Below are 23,556 nucleotides of genomic sequence, written 5' to 3'. Positions count from 1 at the left end.
CGATCAAGTCATAAACTGTGTTCCTGCCTGGCAGAGGGGAATGATTCAGAAATCTGGGAGACTTATACTCCTTAAGTCAGTGATTAGCGCGCGACCTATTCATCAGCTGATGGTTGCGGAGGCGCCAGCTTGGGTGCTTGAGGAACTGGTCAAATGGATGAGAGCCTTCTTCTGGGCTGGGAAGAAAGATGTTAACGGAGGTCAATGCTTGGTTGCCTGGGACACTATTTGCAAGCCGACTAGGCTTGGAGGTCTGGGAGTGAAAGACTTGAGGCTCCAGGGGCTGGCCCTTAGAGTGAGATGGTGTTGGCTGCGTCGCACGGACCCTTCTAGGCCATGGCAAGGGTTGCCTGCGCTCAACGACACGGAAGCTAATGAGGTGTTCCAGAGCTTGGCAATTTTCAGAGTGGGAGATGGAGAGAGCACTCTTTTTTGGACAGACAGATGGATAGATGGGAGAAGCGCGGGGGACATTGCCCCGGAAGTGACGGCTTTAGTCCCCACTAGGAGGAGGAACTCTAGAAAGGTCAGACAGGCTCTGCAGGAAGAAGCTTGGCTATCGGATATTGTGGGAGATCTGTCCATTGAGGGTTGGATGCGAGTGCACCCTCCTTTGGGAGGCGATTGAGGGAGTTCCCAGGGAGGACGGTAGGCCGGACCAGTTTGCATGGCGGGGATCGGCGTCTGGAAAGTACACCACCAGAGAGACATACGACATGCTATGCCAAGGGAGGATATCTTGGGCCATGGCAAAGCCGGTTTGGAGGTCGTTTGCACCGCTTAAGTGCAAAATCTTTGGTTGGTTGGCTCTCAGACACAGGCTCTGGACGTCGGATAGGAGGGCTCGGCATGGTTTGCAGGACAATCCGGACCCCTGCGCTACCTGTTTGCAGGAGGAGGACACTGTTGATCATATTCTTTCGCATTGTCCGTACGCCAGAATGGTTTGGTTTGGATGCTTGACAAGGTTGGGATCACAGCTCCAGGTGCCACAGGAGAACACCAATCTGGAGCGTTGGTGGACGGAGGCGAGGAAGAGGCTTCGTAGGGAGGATAGGAGAGAGTTCGACACCCTAGTCCTGTTGATCGTCTGGACGCTCTGGAAGCAAAGGAATGCCAGGGTGTTTGGCAACCTTGAGAGGCAGCTGTCCACCGAACAGACCATAGACTCAGTGTTAGAGGAGTTCGCCCTTTGGAGGGCTGCGAGAGGAGGGGAGTGGAGAATCATGCCGCGAGAGTAGGCTTTTAGGCTAGGGTGGTGTGTGTGTGGGTCGACCGCGGGTAGATGCTTGCATCCCCCGTTGGTCTCTTGTATATTTTTGCTCCCTTCTATAAAGATCTGGCACGCTTTTCGCGTGCCCGCGAAAAAAAAAGGAGGGAGAAGGCGAGCTGGAAGATCAGTTCCAGGCGACTGCGGTTCGTAAGAGAGAGCTCGCCGGAGACGTCCATAGCTAAGCAAACCACAGAAAAAAAGTTGCTCCTGCTATCTCATGTACCAAAGCTCAGGCGCCATGTCCCACTCGTCTTCCACCTCTCGCTGCAACCGCATACCACCAGGCCCGCTGCCGCTGATCAGTAGTCTATTCCCCTTAATAGTCACTGTAATTTTAGTAAGCACTGTATTATCGCGGAGCGTTTTTGCGTAAGCAATGGCAAATGTGGGTTAGCACTAAGACGTCAGACTCGAAGCCCTCGTTAATCTGACATTGACGCAAGTTTTCAAGGGAACGTTGGGGTTTTGTGATTCATGACTGCATTTCTTTTCAGGGCATCTCCAACGGGACGATCTAACGGACGTCGATTGACCGTTTGCATTCGTACGATCGAAAAATACGTTTGCATCCTGCTTCAGCGGGGCGACGCATAGTGACCGGACCGTTCGCGGAGACGATCGAAAAATACGTTTGCATCCTGCTCCACCTCCACCACCGGCGTGGGCTGCTCCACCTCCACCACCGGCGTGGGCTGCTCCACCTCCACCACCGGCGTGGGCTGCTGAACCTCCACCACCGGCGTGGGCTCGCTCCACCTCCACCACCGCCGGCGGCACCGACGTATGTTCTGCCGGTTGCCAACTGGCCGTGGCCGGTACCAGATTTTGTCGTGATCGATGACGATGACGACGAGTAGGCGCATGCGTTAGTTTTTATATTTTTATTTTCCTTTCTTTACTATGTAAATTATGTTGAAAAAAATGCAAAATCGAAAAAATACGTCGTGTCGCTGGGGGCACTCCCGACACAAACAGATGCGCGGTCGATTTCGACCATTTGGACAGACGGAAACGACACGCGCGGACATTTTAGGTGTCCGAAATGTGTCGTCCCATTGGAGATGCCCTCATACCGACATTCCTTGCACGCGGACGGTGGTGCTAGATTAGGCGCTGGTGCAGGACTACGCGCACGACGGTGGAATTTTAAGCTTGGGCGCACGGGACACGTTGGCATTGTGTTGAAATATTGGGCCTACACTTAGTGGCCCATAATAGATTTCAGATTTTCCCTATAAATCTCAAAGCCCACTTAGTGGCAGCCTTGTGAGTTTGAGTCCAAGTTGGTGGCAGCTCACTAGGGAGTGGCAAGAGGTGGGAAGTTTAGTCCCACATGGAAAGTTGGGAGGAAGTTAGACCACCTTATAAGGTGGGTTGTTTCACCACTAGTAAGTGAGTGAGAATAGGAGTGCTACACGCGCGCGCTCCTCCTCCTCCTCGCTCGTCTCGACTCGACTCGACTCGACTCGACACGTCACGACGCGCGCGCCGCGCTCGTGGTGAGTGGATTGAGCCTCGAGCCGAGACTTTAGTCGGTTCGGGTCGCTCCCGGATCGTGGGCTATCTGTAACCGACTCGAAACGTTCGTGCGACGTGGGTGTGGCCCACGCTGCCTAGGGTTTCCCGAGCTTATATAATCTCCTGCCCGGCTACCGCAAAAACACATCTAACACACGAGTTAGGGTTTCCACCTCTCTCTGCTTGCGCCGCCATCGTAGTCTACTCCATCCCGCGCGCCGACGTGCATCGGCGAACGGGAGAGCAGGTCTCCGGAACCACTCGTCCTTGCGATCCTGTACGGGAGAGGGAGAATTAGGTTTTTGGGAAGCGCTCTGCGCGACTGCTCAAGCTCTTCATCACGGGTCGCCTTCCGTCCAAGTCGGGCGGTGCTGCCTACCGTCGTCTTCAACGCCGTCTACTTCGACCCATCGTCCCCGTCGTCAACAACGTTGTCATCAACAACGTTACTGCTGCGACATCGTCGGCTACACCTCCACCGCCACCTCCACCAGATCGGTACGTGCGACATATCTCGATCTGTTTAGCGATGGATGTTGTACCGTTTGCTCTGCTACTGTTCATGTTGATCACTGCATCTAATATGTTCGAGTTTCACATGTTAGTAGTTACTTTCGTCATGCTGTATATTCTGGAATTAATCATGGAAATTGTGCCTAATTATCCAACAATCCAAAAACCTAATTGTAGGCAATTTCCTGAGTTAACAATGGCTGGTTTTGCTGATGCACTGTGGCCGGATAAGTTCACCGGTGTGCACTTTAAGAGGTGGCAAGTTAAGGCCATGCTCTGGCTTACTCATATGAAAATTTTCGACGTTACTGATGGTTTACCTGAAGGAACTATATCTGACCAAGATCAGAACAAGTTCAAGGAAAACAATACTCTCTTCGTCGGATGCGTTCTGAGTATTCTTGCTGATCGTCTGTGTGATGTGTACATGCACATAACAGATGGTAAAGAGCTCTGGGATGCACTGAATGCTAAATTCGGTGCAACCGATGCAGGCAGTGAACTGTACATCATGGAGAGCTTCCATGACATCAGGATGGTAAACAACCGTTATGTAGTCGAACAAGCTCATGAGATACAGTGCATTGCGAAAGAGCTTGAACTCCTTAAGTGTGCCTTACCTGACAAGTTTGTGGCTGGATGCATCATCGCTAAGTTGCCCCCTTCATGGAGGAACTTTGCCACAACTCTCAAACACAAGAGACGAGGAGATATCGGTTGAAAATCTGATAGCGTCTCTTGATGTTGAGGAGAAAGCTCGGGCTAAGGATAATACCGAGAAAGGAGAGGGTCGGTCTAGCGCCAACATGGTGCAGAAGAAACCCTACAGCAAGAACAAAGGGAATAACAAGCCCTCCTTCAATAAGCCTATGAAGACTACAACCTTCAAGAAGAAGAAGATGATAAACAAAGCAGATCTGAGCTGCTTTACCTGTGGAGAGGCTGGCCACTTTTCTAAGGACTGTCCAGAGAGGGCAGACCGCAAGAAAAAGGCGAGGCAAGTCAACACGGTGACCGCTAGCAATGCTGATGGGTACGGTAATCTCTTTACTGTTCTTTCGGTATTTCAATCTCCATGTTGGTGGATTGATACAGGTGCTAATGTTCATGTGTGTGCTGACATATCCATGTTCACTTCTTACCAGGTCGCCGGGATTCTTCCGTCTTGATGGGGAATGGGTCACATGCTTCTGTTCGTGGTGTTGGCACGGTAGATCTGAAGTTCACTTCGGGGAAGATCGTGCAGCTGAGGAACGTGCAGCATGTCCCTACTATGAACAAGAATCTCGTTAGCGGCTCCCTTCTATGTAGAGATGGGTTTAAGGTTGTTTTAGAGTCGAATAAAGTAGTTGTTTCCAAGTTTGGACAATTTATTGGTAAAGGCTATGAGTGCGGAGGCTTGTTCCGCTTTTCGCTTTCTGATTTCAGCAATAAGTCCGTGAACCATATTTGTGGCAATGTTAGTGATGATACCGAGTGTTTGGCATTCTCGTTTATGTCACATTAATTTTGGTTTAATGTCTCGGCTATCCGAGTTTAAGTTTAATTCCGAATTTCACCATTGCCAAAGGTTCTAAGTGCCATAGTTGTGTGCAATCAAAGCAACCTCGGAAGCCTCACAAGGCGGCCGAGGAGAGAAACTTGGCACCTCTAGAACTCATACATTCGATCTATGCGAGATGAATGGTGTGTTGACAAAAGGTGGAAAGAGATATTTCATGACATTGATTGATGATGCGACTAGATTTTGCTATGTTTATTTGTTGCGAACTAAAGATGAAGCTTTAGACTACTTTAAAATTTATAAGGCCGAAGTTGAAAATCAACTAGAGAGAAAGATCAAGCGTCTTAGGTCGGATCGTGGTGGCGAGTATTTTCCTAAAATCTTTGATGAATTCTGTGAGGAACATGGTATTATTCATGAGAGGACGCCTCCCTATTCGCCCCAATCAAACGGGGTTGCCGAGAGGAAAAACCGCACGCTGACTGACTTGGTGAATTCCATGTTAGCCACTGCTGGTTTATCAAAGGCATGGTGGGGGGAGGCTTTGTTGACTTCATGTCATGTCCTGAATAGAGTTCCTAACAAGAATAAAGATAAAACCCCTTACGAGGAGTGGTCTGGGAGAAAACCATCACTTTCGTATTTGCGCACATGGGGATGTTTGGCGAAAGTCAATATTCCAATTACTAAGAAGCGCAAACTCGGACCAAAGACAGTGGATTGTATCTTTCTAGGTTATGCTCCGTGGAGTGTAGGCTATAGATTTTTAGTAGTTCAATCTGAAGTACACGATATGCATGTTGATACTATTATGGAATCTCGTGATGCAACATTCTTTGAGAATATGTTTCCTATGAAAGATATGCATAGCATTGCTAGAATTTCTACTGAGATAGTTCCTGAATCTAGTACATCTAATGAGTATTTTGAACAATCACAAGAGATTGTTATTGAGAAGGATGACAATGAAGCTCCTAAACGGAGCAAGAGACGGAGGATTGAAAAATCCTTTGGTGATGATTTCATTGTGTACCTTGTGGATGATACTCCCACGTCCATTGCAGAGGCATATGCATCTCCAGATGCGGATGATTGGAAAGAAGCTGTCCATAATGAGATGGACTCGATTCTTTCTAATGGAACTTGGGAGTTGTCGGAACGACCCCACGGATGCAAGCTCTGTAGGCTGCAAATGGGTGTTCAAGAAGAAGCTAAGACCTGATGGTACTATTGAAAAGTACAAGGCGCGGCTTGTAGCGAAAGGCTACACACGGAGAGAAGGCGAAGATTACTTCGACACCTATTCACCTGTCGCTAGACTTACCACCATTCGAGTACTACTATCCATGGCTGCCTCCTATGGTCTTATCGTTCATCAAATGGACGTAAAGACAGCTTTCCTTAATGGAGAGTTGGAAGAGGAAATCTATATGGATCAGCCTGATGGGTTTGTAGTAAAAGGTGCGAGAGAGAAAGGTGTGCAAGTTGCTGAAATCTTTATATGGCACTGAAACAAGCACCTAAGCAATGGCATGAGAAGTTTGACAGAACTTTGACTTACGTAGGCTTTGTTGTCAATGAGGCTGACAAGTGCGTTTACTATCGCCATGGTGGGGGCGAAGGTGTTATACTATGTTTGTATGTGGATGATATTCTGATCTTTGGTACAAACATGAAAGTAATACACGAGGTCAAGTCTTTCTTGTCAAAGAGCTTTGATATGAAAGATCTGGGAGAAGCTGATGTGATTCCGAACATCAAGCTGATTAAGAACGAGAGTGGGATTACTCTAACGCAATCCCATTATGTTGAGAAGATCTTGAGCCGGTTCGGCTATATTGATAGCAAGCCTTCTTCAACACCTTATGATCCCAGTGTGACACTACGCAAGAACCGGAGAATTGCCATAGATCAATTGAGATATTCTCAGATCGTTGGCTCACTCATGTACTTAGCGAGCGCGACTAGACCCGACATCTCTTTTGCTGTTAGCAAGTTGAGTAGGTTCATGTCAAACCCGGGTACTGATCATTGGCATGCACTTGATAGGGTCATGCGCTATCTATGTGGTACAATGAGTTATGGGATTCACAATTCAGGGCACCCAGCTGTGCTTGAAGGATATAGTGATTCGAATTGGATCTCAGATGTAGCTGATCCGTACGCCACAAGTGGGTATGTATTTACCTTTGGAGGTGGCGCGAGTGTCATGGAGATCTTGCAAGCAAACCATATTGACGAGGTCAACTATGGAAGCAGAACTTACTGCTTTAGACACAACCATTGTTGAATCAGAATGGTTGCGTGAGCTCTTGATGGACTTGCCTGTGGTTGAAAAACCTGTTCCGGCAATCCTTTTGAATTGTGACAATCAAACTGTAATTGTCAAAGTGAACAATTCTAAGGATAACGCGAAGTCATCAAGACACGTCAAGAGACGTTTGAAGTCCGTCGGGAAATTGCGAAACTCCGGAGTAATAAGCTGTTACATATATTCAAACGAGACAAAAACCCGGCAGATCCCTTTACAAAGGGACTATCACGTAATGTGATAGAAAGTGCATCGAGGAGATGGGTTTGAGACCCGTTGATGTTACACCATAGTGGTAACCCAACCTTTGTGATCGGAGATCCCGTGAATTAGGACACTGGGAAGAACAAACTAGTGGTTTAATTGAGGAGAGTATTCGTAACCCTCTCTATGTGAAGATGCACAACTCTCAATTGTCTGTAAGGCAGGTTGGCAACAAGCCCTAATGTGTTTATGTTGGCTATTTTAGCAAAGGTGCTGTCCTACGGAGCATTCTTGAAATAACACACCTATATGAGTCCGATTGTTAAACGTCGCAATCTATGAGATTTGGGTGATCTCTAGTAAACTCATGAAGAGACCACGAAGTATGACGCATATGCTTCACCCGCGGGGTAGGCTGCGGCAGCCATGTACTGGTCATGACTTTGAGTGAAACCCTGTTCACGCAAAACTTGCAATTCAAGGCTTAGTCCATTGTTCAAGTGTGAATGGATGTAGCTTAAGGTTCTAGGCGGAAGTTCAACTTAACAGTCTCCGCTGAAACACTGGTATATAAACAAGCAGTGAGTATTGGTAAATCTCTAAATGGGGATTTGAGATCTGGTGGGGGATTGTTGAAATATTGGGCCTACACTTAGTGGCCCATAATAGATTTCAGATTTTCCCTATAAATCTCAAAGCCCACTTAGTGGCAGCCTTGTGAGTTTGAGCCCAAGTTGGTGGCAGCTCACTAGGGAGTGGCAAGAGGTGGGAAGTTTAGTCCCACATGGAAAGTTGGGAGGAAGTTAGACCACCTTATAAGGTGGGTTGTTTCACCACTAGTAAGTGAGTGAGAATAGGAGTGCTACACGCGCTCGCTCGTCTCGACTCGACACGTCACGTCACGACACGTCACGACACGACACGACACGACACGACGCGCGCGCCGCGCTCGTGGTGAGTGGATTGAGCCTCGAGCCGAGACTTTCCTTACTTTTTGCAGCTCAGGAAAACGAACAGAGTCCTAGGATCGTGGGCTATCTGTAACCGACTCGAAACGTTCGTGCGACGTGGGCGTGGCCCACGCTGCCTAGGGTTTCCCGAGCTTATATAATCTCCTGCCCGGCTACCGCAAAAACACATCTAACACACGAGTTAGGGTTTCCACCTCTCTCTGCTTGCGCCGCCATCGTAGTCTACTCCATCCCGCGCGCCGACGTGCATCGGCGAACGGGAGAGCAGGTCTCCGGGACCACTCGTCCTTGCGATCCTGTACGGAAGAGGGCGAATTAGGTTTTTGGGAAGCGCTCTGCGCGACTGCTCAAGCTCTTCATCACGGGTCGCCTTCCGTCCAAGTCGGGCGGTGCTGCCTACCGTCGTCTTCAACGCCGTCTACTTCGACCCATCGTCCCCGTCGTCAACAACGTTGTCATCAACAACGTTACTGCTGCGACATCGTACTGCTACACCTCCACCGCCACCTCCACCAGATCGGTACGTGCGACATATCTCGATCCGTTTAGCGATGGATGTTGTACCGTTTGCTCTGCTACTTGTTCATGTTGATCACTGCATCTAGTATGTTCGAGTTTCACATGTTAGTAGTTACTTTCGTCATGCTGTATATTCTGGAATTAATCATGGAAATTGTGCCTAATTATCCAACACATTGATGGCGACGCAGAAGCCTAGCCGCCACCCTCCAATGCGCGTGCAGAACAGACAACCGCGACATTGATGGCACAAACTGCGGCGCATACGCAGAAGCGAAAGCGATGACCGCTCAAGCGATACGCCGATACAGCCCTATGGCACGCAGCCAAGCGGGCCCAGTACAAAAAACGGACACGCGATCACTTGACGCGTCCGTGCAGCTTCCGCTGCGACCGGACGCAAATATGCGCCGCGTTCCATCGACACGGACAGGTTGGATACTATGCGTCGAGACGTTGGAGCGGTGTACAACCGCATTTTCGCGCCCATAAGAAAGCTAGGCAGGTAAAAAGATGGATCTTACCAGCCGACATGTACCGGTGGTACGCTCTGCGGTGGGTCATGGCAGCCCGACTTTTCTCAACTCAACCTCCAACGGCCCCGCATACCGCAGACGTACCGCCAGCGTATTTTGTTCAGATCAGCATATAGCAGCCCTTTTCCTGACAGTGGTGGCTCGGATCACGATGTCACATATGCGGCAGGATATCCAAGCTCAAATATCGGCCGGTTCAATCTATTCAGACTCTGCTTGCAGGCTGCTTTATCGAAGCAAGACATACCTACTCACCTTGGGCTTGAAGAGAGTCCGAACCAGACGAGGTCGAGATCACAGTCGTTGATGTGCTGCGGCACAAGCGGAGCAGGCCAGGGCAGACGGCGGCGTGACGCAGGTGGAGAGGGCGCCCGTGGAGCTCTATGCGAGGGGAGCAGGCCAGCCGGCTGCAGCCCTCCGACAGTGAGCACGCCGAGCTGCCCGTGCGTGCCAGACTTGCTTCGATTGATTGTGAGCGGAGCCGGATGACGGAGGTAGACGACAGGTTGTTTTGAATTTTGAATTTTGAATTGAAGGCTAAGTCGTAGAAAAATGTAATTTATGTGCCCTTTTCTGCTTAAAATGTGTAGTACTAGTCTAGGGAAGGTTATTCCCGGACGGAGGGAGCATAATGTTTTGATGCCTTGATGTGATACGTGGAATGGTAATTTGAGATTTTGTACATGTATTCTATATATTGGGACCCTTTCTCAGATGGTAAACACTATGCATCGCAGTCCGATCAAAAGCAAAACGTCGGACCAATTGAACACCGTTCGATTCCCATTCAATCACATAGCACGCTGACATTTCTCGCGAAAAAAAAGTTAAGCCCATTAAAGTCACACGTTTCCACCTCGACCCTGAATATTTCCGGTCAGCTCTTCCTAGATCGATCCCAGAAATCCCTCAACCCTTCCTAAAATTTCGTCGCATCAGTTTTCAACCAAAATTCCAGTGACCTCGTCTCCAAGCGTCGCCGACGGCCACGCCTCCATGCCGTGCTCCCATACGCGCGTCGTCGCCGATGACCGGCCGTGCCTCCATATCGTGCTCCCCTACGCGCGTCGTCGCCGATGACCGGCCGCGCCTCCATGCCGTGCTCCCATACGCGCGTCGTCGCCGATGACCGGCCGTGCCTCCATATCGTGCTCCCCTACGCGCGTCGTCGCCGATGACCGGCCGCGCCTCCATGCCGTGCTCCCATACGCGCGTCGTCGCCGATGACCGGCCGTGCCTCCATATCGTGCTCCCCTACGCGCGTCGTCGCCGATGACCGGCCGCGCCTCCATGCCGTGCTCCCCTACGTCCTCGCCGATGACCGCGCCTCCATGCCAACCACCCGTCCTAGCGTGGCAATAGCGCGCGATGCGACCGCACCGGCCGCTGAACTTGCAGCCACGGCTGGGTCAGGGGCAACCACAACAGCAGCTGGGCACGGCGCCGTTTGGGTCTCGCCCAGCCGCTGCCCCTGCTGTTGTGGATTTCACCTTGCTGCCCTTCCGCCGCCCCATCCTTCCTACCATCGTCCACGTCGTTGTTGACGGAAAGGCTGGTGAGGTGTCGACGAGCACGTACTCCTGCAGGCACACAATATTGCTGCCCTCCCCTTTGCGCTGGTCCATATTGGCAGCGGCGGCGTCACGGCGACCTGATGCATTCTCAACTTACACAGGTTACAATTCATCTCCACTTCATTATCAATGAGTATCTTCGCTAACACTGTATTCATGTTGAAGCTTTGCTGCTTCCACTGATCACCAGACTGTTCAAACACAACCACCCTGTGTAGGAAGCACCAGCACCATGTGAATGAAGCACGACAACCAGAAAAATATGGTTAAAATCGGCAGTGTGTCTGAAGAAGCGCAACAACAATATGGAGGAAGCACGGCCGACCAACGTTGGAGAGTAGTATGTAGCATGTCACCATATGAAGGAAGCACGGCTAGCGCAGCAAGGAAGCATGCCTGATTCGGAAGGAAGCATATCGTCACCATCACCTGGTGGTGTCTGCATTGTGCATACATGCCAGAAAATAGATACCTAGATGCAGTCTTTTGTTGTATGGAAGCAAACGCGGAGAATGTGATCTGTTTCATGGCATGGTCATGGGCATGCATAGAAGCATGGTGGAAGCAACTAGACATTTGCCATTAACATTGTAAAACTTGTAATTTTGTATATATTAATATATGGAAGCACATCTCCAGTCAATAGGAGCAAATATTTATTTCTTTAGAAGCTCTCTTTTGAAGCATGTATAATTATGACAGTGAAAATAATTTTGTTATCCTCACGTCGTCTGAAACATATTAGCTTCCGCACGGAGTATGCTGGAAGCAAGATTGGTCGATGGAACCACGTTGCTTCTGAAACATTTTTTTTCATAACACACATCTTTAGTTCTATTAAATCGCTGGAAATTTCATTCTCCGTGTGGCAGCATGATTTTGTTGCACTCCTACTAAAGCTGTTTGTATTAAAAAAAACAAATTGCAAGAACCCAGATTTGCTTCCACAAAAATACATACTGTAATTAATTTCCAGAATACCATAAAAATTAAATACGTAACTAGCGTTAGTTGCCAGAAAAGAAACGTCAGTTAATGGTGAATCCCACAAAAATAGCGTGAGTTTCAACTGCATGCAAACTAACTAGCCAGGCTCACGTTTTCTGGGCATCGTGCGGTTGAGGCAAAAGAAATCCAACGTTGCTAAAGGAGTCCGATGGGAAGCTAACTACCGGCATCCGATTGCCTCTAATTGGCTTTAAGTGGCACGCGACGATGTAGTGTCGACGGCGTTCTCATTGAGTCGTCCACGCGTGGACGGGCGGGGCTTCCGGCTACGATGGGGCGGATCGCGGACAGGCGACGAGAGTCTCTGCAGGCGGGGACTTGTTCAGCTGCGGATGGAAGAGGGGCAGGGCCGCAGGGGCACGCGACGATGGGGTGAGGCCGAAGGCGTTTCGGTGGTCGTCCATGGCGTCCTCGATGCGCCACACACGCGATGGCGGGCAGGGCTGCCGGCGACGATGGGACGGACAGGTGACGGTTGGGCGCGAACGATGACCGGGAAAATGCGTCGCAGAGCAGTGGCGCCGACGGGCGCAGACGGCTACGGAGACGATGGGCACGGCCGGCGACGGCGATGGCAACGAAGTGCACGGGCGCGCGCAGCGGCGGCATCGGGCAGGCTCCAGCGGCGCCGGCGACCTAATCGGAGCTGGGCTCGCGCGGCATCGACGATGGCGGACAGGGAAGCGCGACGGGCTCGTGTGTAGGGCGGCGATTTGGCAGGGAATCGTGGTGCAGCGCACGATAGCGACGCCGCGACGGTTCCTTCCCTGCCGCAGGCAGCCACTGGTGATGCTCATCCATGTCCCCCTCGGACCTCATCCATGTGCCACTCTCTGCGATGCTCTCCTAATGGCTCCTCCATGCCCAGGCGAACGGAAACAGGCTCCAGCGTAGGAAGGCCACCAACGGTGCGGCGCCGCGCTTCTCCCTCCTCCCGTCGGCCTCTTCATCCATCAGCACCTGCCAAGCGTAGGAAACGAATCTGGGGACGAAGTAAGTGTTAGTTCTCCACATCCACTTCTTCTTCTTTTTTTCCTTGCAATTTGCACGGACCGTACTGTGATTCTTTGTGTCAGAACAAACCTGCTATGATTTGGCTTTGCTTCATGTCTCTGTTAGCGTCTTCTCCCCAGGATTACCAGTAGTACGTACTCAGTTAACAATGATTTAGAAAATAATTCGTGACAATTTCGATGTCAGATTAATGCATTGCTCTGTCTCTAGGTTTCGAAGGATTTCATTATGCGACTTATTGGTATACCTGTACACAAGATTCAAACTCGACTGTTGGTTCCTCATTTTTGTATGTGAAATCATGGGCTGTGGTTTGGCTAGATTAAGATTTCTTTTAACCACTTAATCTGTGAGACTGTGAGTCTGTGACTGTATTCTGGTGTTCTGTTTGGTCGTTGGATCTGTTCACCAAACTGTTGGATTTCTTTTTTTTTGTTGAACTTTTACTGCTGGAAATTATCGTTGCGTGGTTCCCATAAATATCTAATTAGGTCCAGAAGGTACTTAGTTTTCCTCATATCTTACTGTACTGCAAATTTGTAGATGGACCAGAAATATGCATGCCTCAGATGAGAACTTCATTTGCAGAAAGAATCAGATTATGGAAATTTATATTTCTTGCATTAGTTTTTCTAGGTTTTTGTTTTATTTTCTGTATACTTCGCAACTCAGTATTGAGGAGCATGGTTGTTGCAAGCATTTTCCCTCCAGTCATTGAATGGAATTTGTGAGGTTCCACGTTGAACGCTGCAGAGTACGATTTTCGTTGTTGTTGCATATTGATATCTCATAAGATACATCCTTTTTTTATTGTTAGTGCAAATGGATATCTCATAAGGTGCATGCTTATTTCTAACTGTGTACTTGGTGTGAAGTTTTGCAAGTATAGTAGAATTATATGATGTCCTCATATCAGAACCTTGCAAGCGAGAAAAATACCAGGTTACCTCAGCGTATGATTCTCACATTAGTATTGCAGTTCATGAATTTTTGTATTTCTATAATGCTTTGCTACTCAAATTTTGAAGAGAACGATGACTGCAAGGATTTTCCTACTTGGGGCTGCGGAGGTATTGGTGATGTTCTACATCCATTCCTGCAGCATACCTCCGATTAGATCAATCTTTAATTTTAATGTAAAGAACAATATTTTGGTTGCCAGAGAATTCTTATGGGGCACTTGATTCACTTTATTTTGTTTTCAGGATGGTGAAATTGTTGGACCGGAAAAAAAAATCACTGAGTACGTATGGTTATTTTAGTGCAGCATACACCTTCCTCTAGAAAACTGTCATTGCAAACTAGCAATAATTTCTTTTTTCTGTTCTGGAGCTGAGCAGATAATTTTATTGCGTCGATGTCAATAGCATCTTTCCCTCAAGCCACCATCTATGTAGTGAGGCGCAATGATTCAGTCTGAACTACTACGATATATATCCACACTTTTAAATCTATGAGGTAATTGTTGTTGTTAGCTGAATATTGCCAAACTCCTTTTCGATGTAGGAACCAGAAAAGGCTCTCCGCGGAAAAATAGCCTCAAAATTACGCGTTTAAATTTTAAATACAATGGTGATTGTTATCAGAATTCAATATTGAAAGATTAAATCTATTTTTGATGGATGTTCCTTGCTGATCACCCAGAGATCTATAGACCACCTTAACTTCATGCTATGTGCATGTATTGATCTGTAGAACTCTTCTGCATAAGCATTCATACTGAAGTTACTTTGCAGAAGATTAAATGATTTTTCTCAAGGTTAAGATTAAGCCAGTGACAAAGAAAAATGGTTACTCTTTTGCATCCTGGAAGAGACAGTTTGTGCATGAAGCCTCTTTGCATGTGCATAGAGTGAGGGATAAACATACTGACATGTTTAAATCATGGATTGACAACCTTTTGTAGCTTTTATTTTTTTCCTTTCTTTTCTGTAAATAATCTTTTTGTACAGTTGGTGGAGTTTTAATAAAATGCTGTGGGGGTTTTGCCCCACAGTTTCATGGTAAAAAAAAAAATGGTTACATACATCTATGATTTGTCTATGTAGATCTGGATTGTTTATATGTTATAGGATAACTCCTCATATCAGAGGTTGTATCGATTTTTTGAGAACATGTGCATTATCAGTCTCTTTCCGTGTACAATCAAGTTGTCTAGATGGTTATTTGTAAAATACCAGAACCTCGATATTTTAGCTACCACAAACTGCAACTTTGGCATGCTCTGTGATGTAGATTTTGGTTGACACTTAAAATAAAAAAATATATAACGCAACACAGAATAAATGTGGTAGGGTGAGCGCTGCTAGACCAGGTGCCAAAGAACATGCTCGATTTAATTATGGTTTAGCGACTTATGGAATGACGGTGAGGCACAAATGCGATGCAATCTGTTCATGGGAACTGGTATACTGTCTCGGCTTGTTGTACCGTGGTCTCTCCACTTCTGATGAAGTTTAATTATGTTTATTGCAAGAAATGGTATGTGACTTACCTGTTAGCTACCAATTATAATTGTACGAATGATTCATGGCCACATTGGGAACTATATGTTTGTTGGGTTGTGTAAGACATGCATCGGATAATACTTCTGAGATTTAAATCCCATGTTGCCGTGAATTTGTTACAGATTGATACTTTTGTCTAGACTCTTTTCTGAAATCAACTTATAGCTCAGCTTATGTCTCCCTTCTGAAATCATTTCTAAGATTTAAAGTCGTCGTGAATTATGTATAGATTTGCCGGAAAGACAAACAACTACAACAAGCCGATAACAAGAACGGAGCCAGGATGAGAATTGAGGGGCAAGAATGTGCTTATTGAAGAAAAAATATTTTTTAAGTGGGGGCAAACCTCTATTTAAGCTAGACTTTACAAAGAGATTAAATGTTTAAGTGGGGGCAGCTGCCCCCCTTGCCAATAGGCTAGATCCACCCATGGCTGATAATAGGTTCGACTGATTTGACGTGCAAGGGCTGCTGGCAGATGACCATGCCCCCCTGATGCGTGATGCATAATGGCTTCCATGTACTTCAGTGCTCCTCTGTGTCCACTTAGGAGGTGGCGATTCGAGACATGGAAGGGCTGGCCTTGGTATGGTGGCGCCAACAATTCTGTTGGTACCAATGATGGCGGAGGCGGTGCCGCTGATGGTCACAAACATCCATGAATTTATGGTCTACGAGGGCGACAACTTCATGGGGAACTTCATAGATGTCGTCGACCCTCTGCATATTTTGGTCCTCCTGTGATCATCCGCCATCAGCGTCATGGTATGGCGACCATCATCATAAGCTCTTGATTTATGTTTGTTTCGTTTTAGTTGGGATCTGGGAGATTGACTGGGAGTCAAGTGGAATTGGAAATTCATTGGTGGTTCTGGGTTTTTTGCTTCTTTGTTTGGTGCAAATATATGTATGTGCTTATGAGCATAATTATTCACACATATTGAAGTTCAGGATGTCATGCTTATGAGCAAAAGGATTCTTAGTATAACCAGTTCTGGAGTGATAGCGTTTAATCTTTAGTTACATTTGGTCAATAGAACCGAGGAGGTTATTGAGGAGTATATATAAGATTCAGCAACTTACCTATTTTTGTGTGTTCCTATGTCTGCTTAGCCCCCATTGGCATATGTAATCTGGCTGTCGATTAGTGAGATGTCTTTAGTCTAGCAATATCTTTGCGCTTGAAGCGATTTGGTACCCTAATTTACTGTTCACACATGTGCTGATTATTGTTTTCCTTCGTGTCTATGCAGATGGAAACTATCCAATCTTAATCATCGGTGAGCAAAAAATAAGTAATATGCAAAAACGGTGCTACTGCTGCTCCCTTTTCCACTACAAACGTAAGTAGAAATAAACGATATGGGCAATAACGGCGCGGCAAAGTGAACCTTGATGATGGTGATGTCGACCAAAATAATTGTACTACAAGTTAAGAATATCAGAAATTCTGCTTGAGTTTTCACAAAAAGGAATTTTGCTTGATGGATACCTTTTATTCTGAAAAAGGTGGTAGTCCTGGCCTGTTTTTAGCCATAGAGTAATGAAATATATTGATAAATTATGATTCGTCATTATGCGCTCTTTTGTGATTTTTTCGAGGAACTTGCAGTAAGAGAGTCTCCTACTGCTCTTGAAATGAAAGGTGGAGGGGAAGGGGTGGGTGACAAAGTTCATATTTACAAAGGAAACCTAGGCTAGCTTACGAGGGGATTCAAGACATACGGGGAGATGCTACCCACAAAAAGATGCAAGAAAATCACGGTAAACCGAGCTCCTTTCTGAACTTCCATATGATCATATCAAGATAGATTACATACAAGCGCACGTTAAATTTATTACATGAAGTGTTTCTCGAGAGAACAATGAATTATAGCAATTACTTCTATTAGATATTGATGCCTCTTGTACGACCCTAAACTATTGGTGCTAAAATCTCTACCAGAAAGACCAACACCACAAAGCCAATAGATGGTAATGTTACTGAGAATGGTATGCAACCCTTGTCCTTCCTCAGGAACATTGCTTCATAGAATGGGATACTTGAGATCACTAGCATCACACAGAGAATTATCTGGAGGGAAAATATACTGAAGAGTAATTTCCAGCCACTTGTCATGATTTGACAAAACCCTCCCACCAGGCAAACAAGGTTGAGTAACGCGATAGTTGCAATGATCACGTATTCTGGAGCTGATGATCCGAATTCCATAATTTCCTGGTCATACCTCTTGGATACATCTTCATCGCTTACCTTTGATGAAACCGCAAATGTCACCTTTGACAGTCCTAGTAACTTCCGGAGAGTGTCAATGACTCCATAGAGGTACGATGTTATTCTTTTCACTAACCACATCCTTTGTCCATTCCACCATCCTTTCAACGTGTCTCCACATGATAATGCCTCGTATAGGCTATGCATGTTCTTCACGCAGAAGACGTATATGAAGGGTGCGATCCATGGACTTGTGATCTGAATGACACATGAATATTTTGTTTGCATTAGTTTTGATACCGAAAATATTTAACTCTAGGCGAGGGTTTTCCATATTCTCAATCATTACCTCTGGGAAAAGGGGGGTGCCTTTGAGGAGGGCTAGTGAAGGGATGATAACATAATAAAGTGTAGGGAGTGAATTAGTTGCCCATAGTCCATGGATACAGTATCCCATTTGATGCTGCAACTTGATTTTTCCATGCCCAAACAAGAAGGGGCAGTACTTTGAAAGAAAAATCGACAAATTACCCTCGCTCCATCTCTTGTGTTGCAGCAGTGTCTGGGCAAGTGTTGATGGACCTACACCCATAAACGCTGGTCTTTTAGGATTGTTGTAGGCTGACTCCCATCCTCTGCAATGTATTGCCAATCCAGTGATTATATCCTCCGCTGGGAAACCATATTTTAGCCCAATCTCAGCTCCCCACTGTGTATCATGTTCATACGTGCAGGCTGCTAGCGACTTCGCTTTCTCTTCAATATGATATATGTTCTCCTGTATTTTGTCCTTGATCCCTGCGTTCCAGTCTTCTTTGTAGTCTTTGCTGAATCTCCTGCCGCAAAGGATTTCCCTTCTGTGGAAACATCCACTGCCAATATACATAGGACCACCCACACTGTCCAAACCACTCAGCTCCACCTTTAGATTAAGTAGCTATGTTAATTCCGGTACATGCATAATGATTGGTATAGTATGGAGAGCATGAGAATGGTACTGAAAATACAATATGAAACTACTGACCTTATTGATGACATGGAGGGAGTTCCCATATATATTGTTATTGGTCATATTGTTGTAGTTCTGAGGATACTGCACAAATCCGATCTTGTGACCCATTTCTTCATCAAGGAAGAAGCAAAGTGCATCTCTGATCGTGTCGCTAGTGTTGGAATACATATCACAGTCCACATTCATGATGATGGGGCTGCTGCTTATCGCTGACGATACCCGTATCTGCATTCCAATATAAAAGTTTATATTAGAGGAAAATGAGTATTTGCTGATGAAAACTATGAAGTTCATATTAATCTTTCTACTTAGTATCATGGGGAAAGTTAGTGAGTGCACCAGAGCATTCATTGCCCCAGCTTTGAAGTTATGGTGGTGCTGAGGCCTCTTCTCACGCGCCATGTACACAAGTGTTGGTAGCGCATTTCCTTCATTATCAACAACTTTTTGATCTTTTCCATCTATCAGAATCTATCAAAAGAAACAACTTTAGAACTTCGAACTCCCAAAATACCATGCAAGTTATTTACTCTCGAATCATGCAAACATTCTCCGTTTTGGAAGGCAGGAAAGCTACCTGAACAATTGGCTTGTGATTTCTTGAGGTAATTTCTTGATTCCATTCACCAAATCCTTTATGGTTTTGCATGATATCTTCAGTAATTTTGCCTGACATGATAGTTGTATTAATTCGCTCAGTCATTTCGTCATACATGCCCTGCCCAAGAAATGAAGTAGTATCAGCTACTATGTGAACATTGGGCAATACGGAAGGGCTGTATGCGCTTATTAGTATCTAACCTTGTCACATGTGTGTGCAAGTTCATTCCCTATTTGATACTCATATTAGTACATGTGTGAAATAAAAGATGTTTGGAGTATCTGCTTAATTACCTTTACAAATGACCATTCTTTTGGGGTGCACAAATCTTGAAGCCCGTCTGATTCTGAGAAATAAGCAGCTGGTGACCTTGGCTCAATGTTATATCTCTTGCAGAACGGTAGCCAATGCTTTGCAAATGCGGAGGCCTCCCACATAGCATAGAAAGTGAGAACTGAACCTCCGTCGTCAGAAAGGTATACACTTAGTTTTTCAGTTGGGTAATTGTATGCCATGACCGATAGGACAGTGGAGATGACAAGACTTGGTGGCTCCGAGTGTGGGTCTGCGGTGCATACAAAGATATCCACAGAAGGTAGCTTTTCTCCGTACCTTCACCAATTGACGTAGTAACTGTGTTATTGCTCAGTGTGGCAAATATAGGTTTTCTAATGAACTCTAAAGAGTAGGCCCCTGGTTTTCTATTCAGTTTTGACAGTTAGATGTGATGTGTTTGGTTTATCGGTGGAGGGTTGACAGTCAGGCAAGGGTTGAGGTGGTAAACTGGACTTCTCGTTACAGTAACCAATCCGTGATTTAGTCAATATTAACTTCAAGGCAATCATCATCCTTGTTCTTACATTTCTCAGTAGTATTCTATGCACCATTCATAATTTTTGCCATGATTATAGTTTAATTTTAAACCAAAACCACGACAAAAATTATGGCACGGAGGGAGTACATCTCTAATCTTACATGTCAATATGTGATTCACTATTATCACTGATGGTGTACCTATCCAGAATCCCGGGGCTTCGACGAATCGACAACCTACTGAAATATAAACTCTTCAGCGTGTTCATCGTTGATGCTGACCACCTGGGTAGTATGCGCCATATTATAGTCATACCCTTGACTTGTTAAATGCATTTCTCTATAATATTAAATAGGAAAATGATTATACAGGTTACATAGATGCAGGGGCAGAACCAGGGTATACAACCATTTATCATTGGGGTCAAGCGGTCAGCTAACTGTCTCACCAAAGCTTCTTTGCGTTGCTCTTAAAACGTGTCCATGCGTGCCAATTCTTCAACCAATCGGAAAATTAAGGTGAGATTAGTACGTTGTTGGGATGCATGATGAATTGATGACCTCACTGATATAGAGATGCAAGTGGGTCACTATTATAGTACCCTCTACCTTTTTTATTTTAAAAATAAAATAACTTTTCAAAGTGACGATGTCACCAAAAATGTTACTCAAGTTCATCTTTCAAACTTAAAAAAGGTTGACCAACAGGAGAATGATCCCTCCCTTAGCTAGATCTTTTCTTTTTTAAAAAACTTAAAAAGGCATCCCAATGGTGTCCCACTTGCATCTCTACACTGATGGTCTCCATCCCTGCTTTAGTACGCGTCACCATCGATTAAATCATTTTCACATGATTCATTTTGTGTTTAAGGACCTATCTATCACCAGCGGATACACATATGAATCAGACAAATTGGAAGTAATTAAATGAAATTGGTGCCGTGTCCATATCGTGTGTTTGTGCTAATGGACCATATGACAGAACTGTCCTAAGAAGATCTCATGTCATGGGTCCACAGATGTTCTTCCTCTATTCCACGTACAATGGGGTGATGCCAGCCTTCTCTTAGGGATGTCACGTCAGATTTTTGCTTAGTTGGAGGAAAGAGAATGAAGAGAGAGAAGATTGTCTTCCCTTAGCTAAAGGATCATCCCTTACGAAATAAGAGAAGACTATTTTCTCCATTGTATCACATATGTCTTCCCTTAACAACAAATTCCCTACCAAAATTTAATTATTAATATTAATTGCTAGAGATGGTCGTAAGAGATAATGCATTGTATGACTTATATTTAATGGCTTCTCTAGCTGATGTGGCGGGGTGAGGAAGGCATGTCTTCTCTACCATTGTACATACCCTCGGAGTACTTTACTTCCTCCTTATAATAGTCCATGGATCACATCTCATCTTTTTGTCCTTCTTTGTTTCTGTTTTTAGGTTTTATTTATACCTTGTGGTTTCTTCCAAATTGAGTCATAAGGCCATCTCCAATGGCAACGGACATGTAAAACTGATGTTCGGGTCCGGATGCAGGTGACGCACAGACAAAAAACGGGCCTCGGTTCATTTGGGTGGTCTGCGGTCCCAAAAGGTGATTCCTATTTGTGAAAAAATAGAAAAATATATTCAAAAATTTGAAAAAAATATTCGCATGTAGCCAATGGCACTACTATCATGTGAAGTTACTTATATTTTAAGGGCAACAAAAATAAAAAAAATTACATAAGTTCAGATAAAATTTTGTGGGCCAAGTTCCATAGGCAAGGACAAATCAGTGCCCGAGATCACATTCTATCTCTTTATTATTGGCCAGCATGTGGCTAGGCGGACACGTGCGGCCGCACAGATGATGTCCGTTTAACCCCCAACTCTGACCAAATTTGGTCTAGAAATACGGTTACACGGACCAAAAAACATACAGTTTGTTCGTATGCACCGTTAGACCTGTTATTTAGATTGCAAGGGTAAGAACGAACACGAAATGTCCGTATGCGGCCCTCCGTTAGCGATGGTCTAGCCATGGATTTGAGTGGATTTGGTGGGAGTTCTTCAAGGCCGGACTTCGTTACGACTAGTAGGTGCTGCTGATTTTCTCCCCTTTTCGGCGGATCTTCTTATCGCGCATCTTCAAGCAGTGGCAGCAGAAGCCAACCCAGTACTTGTACTTACGTATATATATACACGTTGGAAGGCACGTACGTACGCCTGCATGATCGATCTCTCATTCAGGCGCAGCTACTCGTAGGGACAACCAACTTACCTGGCGGCGAGCCTGTCCCTGAAGGGGTGGCGACGGACGGGGCTCCAGCGCACGGACTGCGTGACGACCCAGTACACCGAGTACCAGAGCTCCGCCACCAGCATTCCCAGCCAGGCCGCCCTGCCCTCGCCGGCGGCCGGCACGCTCGTCGCCCGGTAATAGAGCACCAGGAGTATCCCCGCGGCCACCGTCACGGCGTGGAGCTTGTACACCGCCCGGCCCCCGATACTCTCCGTCGAGAACAATCGCCTGCTCTCCATCTCGCAATACTCCGTTTCTCTCTTCAAAGTCTTCCTTGAGACTGAAGCTGCTGGGTAGGTTTGTGTGCTGGCAGCAGCTCGCACATATAGTGGCAAGGCAACACTGTTACGAGGCGTTTGGTTCCAGGGCAGCGATCGATGAATAGGTTTGGGACATCTATCCCCAACTACACGGATGGAGATGCCATGTCGCTTGTTTGGTTGTGAGGATGAGAGATATAGCTAATTTCTTTTGTTTGGTTGAGGGGATGAAAGGGTGAATATGTTGTTACCATGATCTTTTATGGTGAGATTACCTCTTGCGCAGAACATTATCATTTCTCAAACAAATTAATATATAATGGATATGATTATTTCTTAGTTGATTGGGAACTAACTTCATTAAAGTTCAGTTGTAACTCATGTTGCCAAAGTTGTTAAAATCGTGATTCTAAATGAGATCGGAACTCCTATAGTAGGATCGAAAACCGTAGGATCTTAACTTTTGGAATCGTAAAATCTTAGATTCTACTTAGCAGAATTGTGAATCGTTCCACTCAATTAATTGGATCGTAAAGTCGTCGTGCTCCAACACTTGGAACACCATTGCAATGTGAGGATTCTCAAACAAATATGCATTGTAATGGGCAAGGAAATCCAAATCGAAACCTGGATGTTGTTTCATGTTGTCCCGAAGTTCCTTCGCCGAGTTCTTATCTTTGTTATTGTCCTTCTCAAACTCGTTCTCTATGGCAATAGCAAGTCCTTCACCAACAGCCGTAGGAGTTTCTTCTAGGCGCCCCTCTTCCATACAAGCATTAGTTTTGGCTCTTCTTGGTTTGGTATCCGATGACTCGCCTACATTGTGTGATTGGGCAACTTTATCATTGTTCACTTTTTTGGTTTCATCATCTGAAATATCATTCGAGCATGTTGCATATTTCCCTGTTGACATGCTATTT

General features: G+C 45.9%; 1 protein-coding gene across 1 annotated transcript; it reads right to left on the bottom strand.

Annotated features, from left to right (window-relative positions):
• Nucleotides 1-17,211: 17,211 nt before the first annotated feature.
• On the bottom strand, nt 17,212-22,710 carry LOC124663233 (cellulose synthase-like protein E6). Its single transcript, XM_047201265.1, has 7 exons — nt 22,356-22,710; nt 19,574-19,892; nt 19,257-19,397; nt 19,019-19,150; nt 18,692-18,904; nt 18,017-18,589; nt 17,212-17,925 (listed from the first exon to the last, which is right to left on the bottom strand). Exons 1-7 carry the CDS (start codon nt 22,613-22,615, stop codon nt 17,368-17,370), a joined length of 2,196 nt encoding a protein of 731 aa, XP_047057221.1. The 5' UTR covers nt 22,616-22,710; the 3' UTR covers nt 17,212-17,367.
• Between the last annotated feature and the right edge of the window lie 846 nt (nt 22,711-23,556).

Source organism: Lolium rigidum, chromosome 1 (genome assembly GCF_022539505.1).
Source record: "Lolium rigidum isolate FL_2022 chromosome 1, APGP_CSIRO_Lrig_0.1, whole genome shotgun sequence".
Taxonomy (NCBI): domain Eukaryota; kingdom Viridiplantae; phylum Streptophyta; class Magnoliopsida; order Poales; family Poaceae; genus Lolium; species Lolium rigidum.
This window is presented reverse-complemented; position numbering and strand designations above follow the sequence as displayed.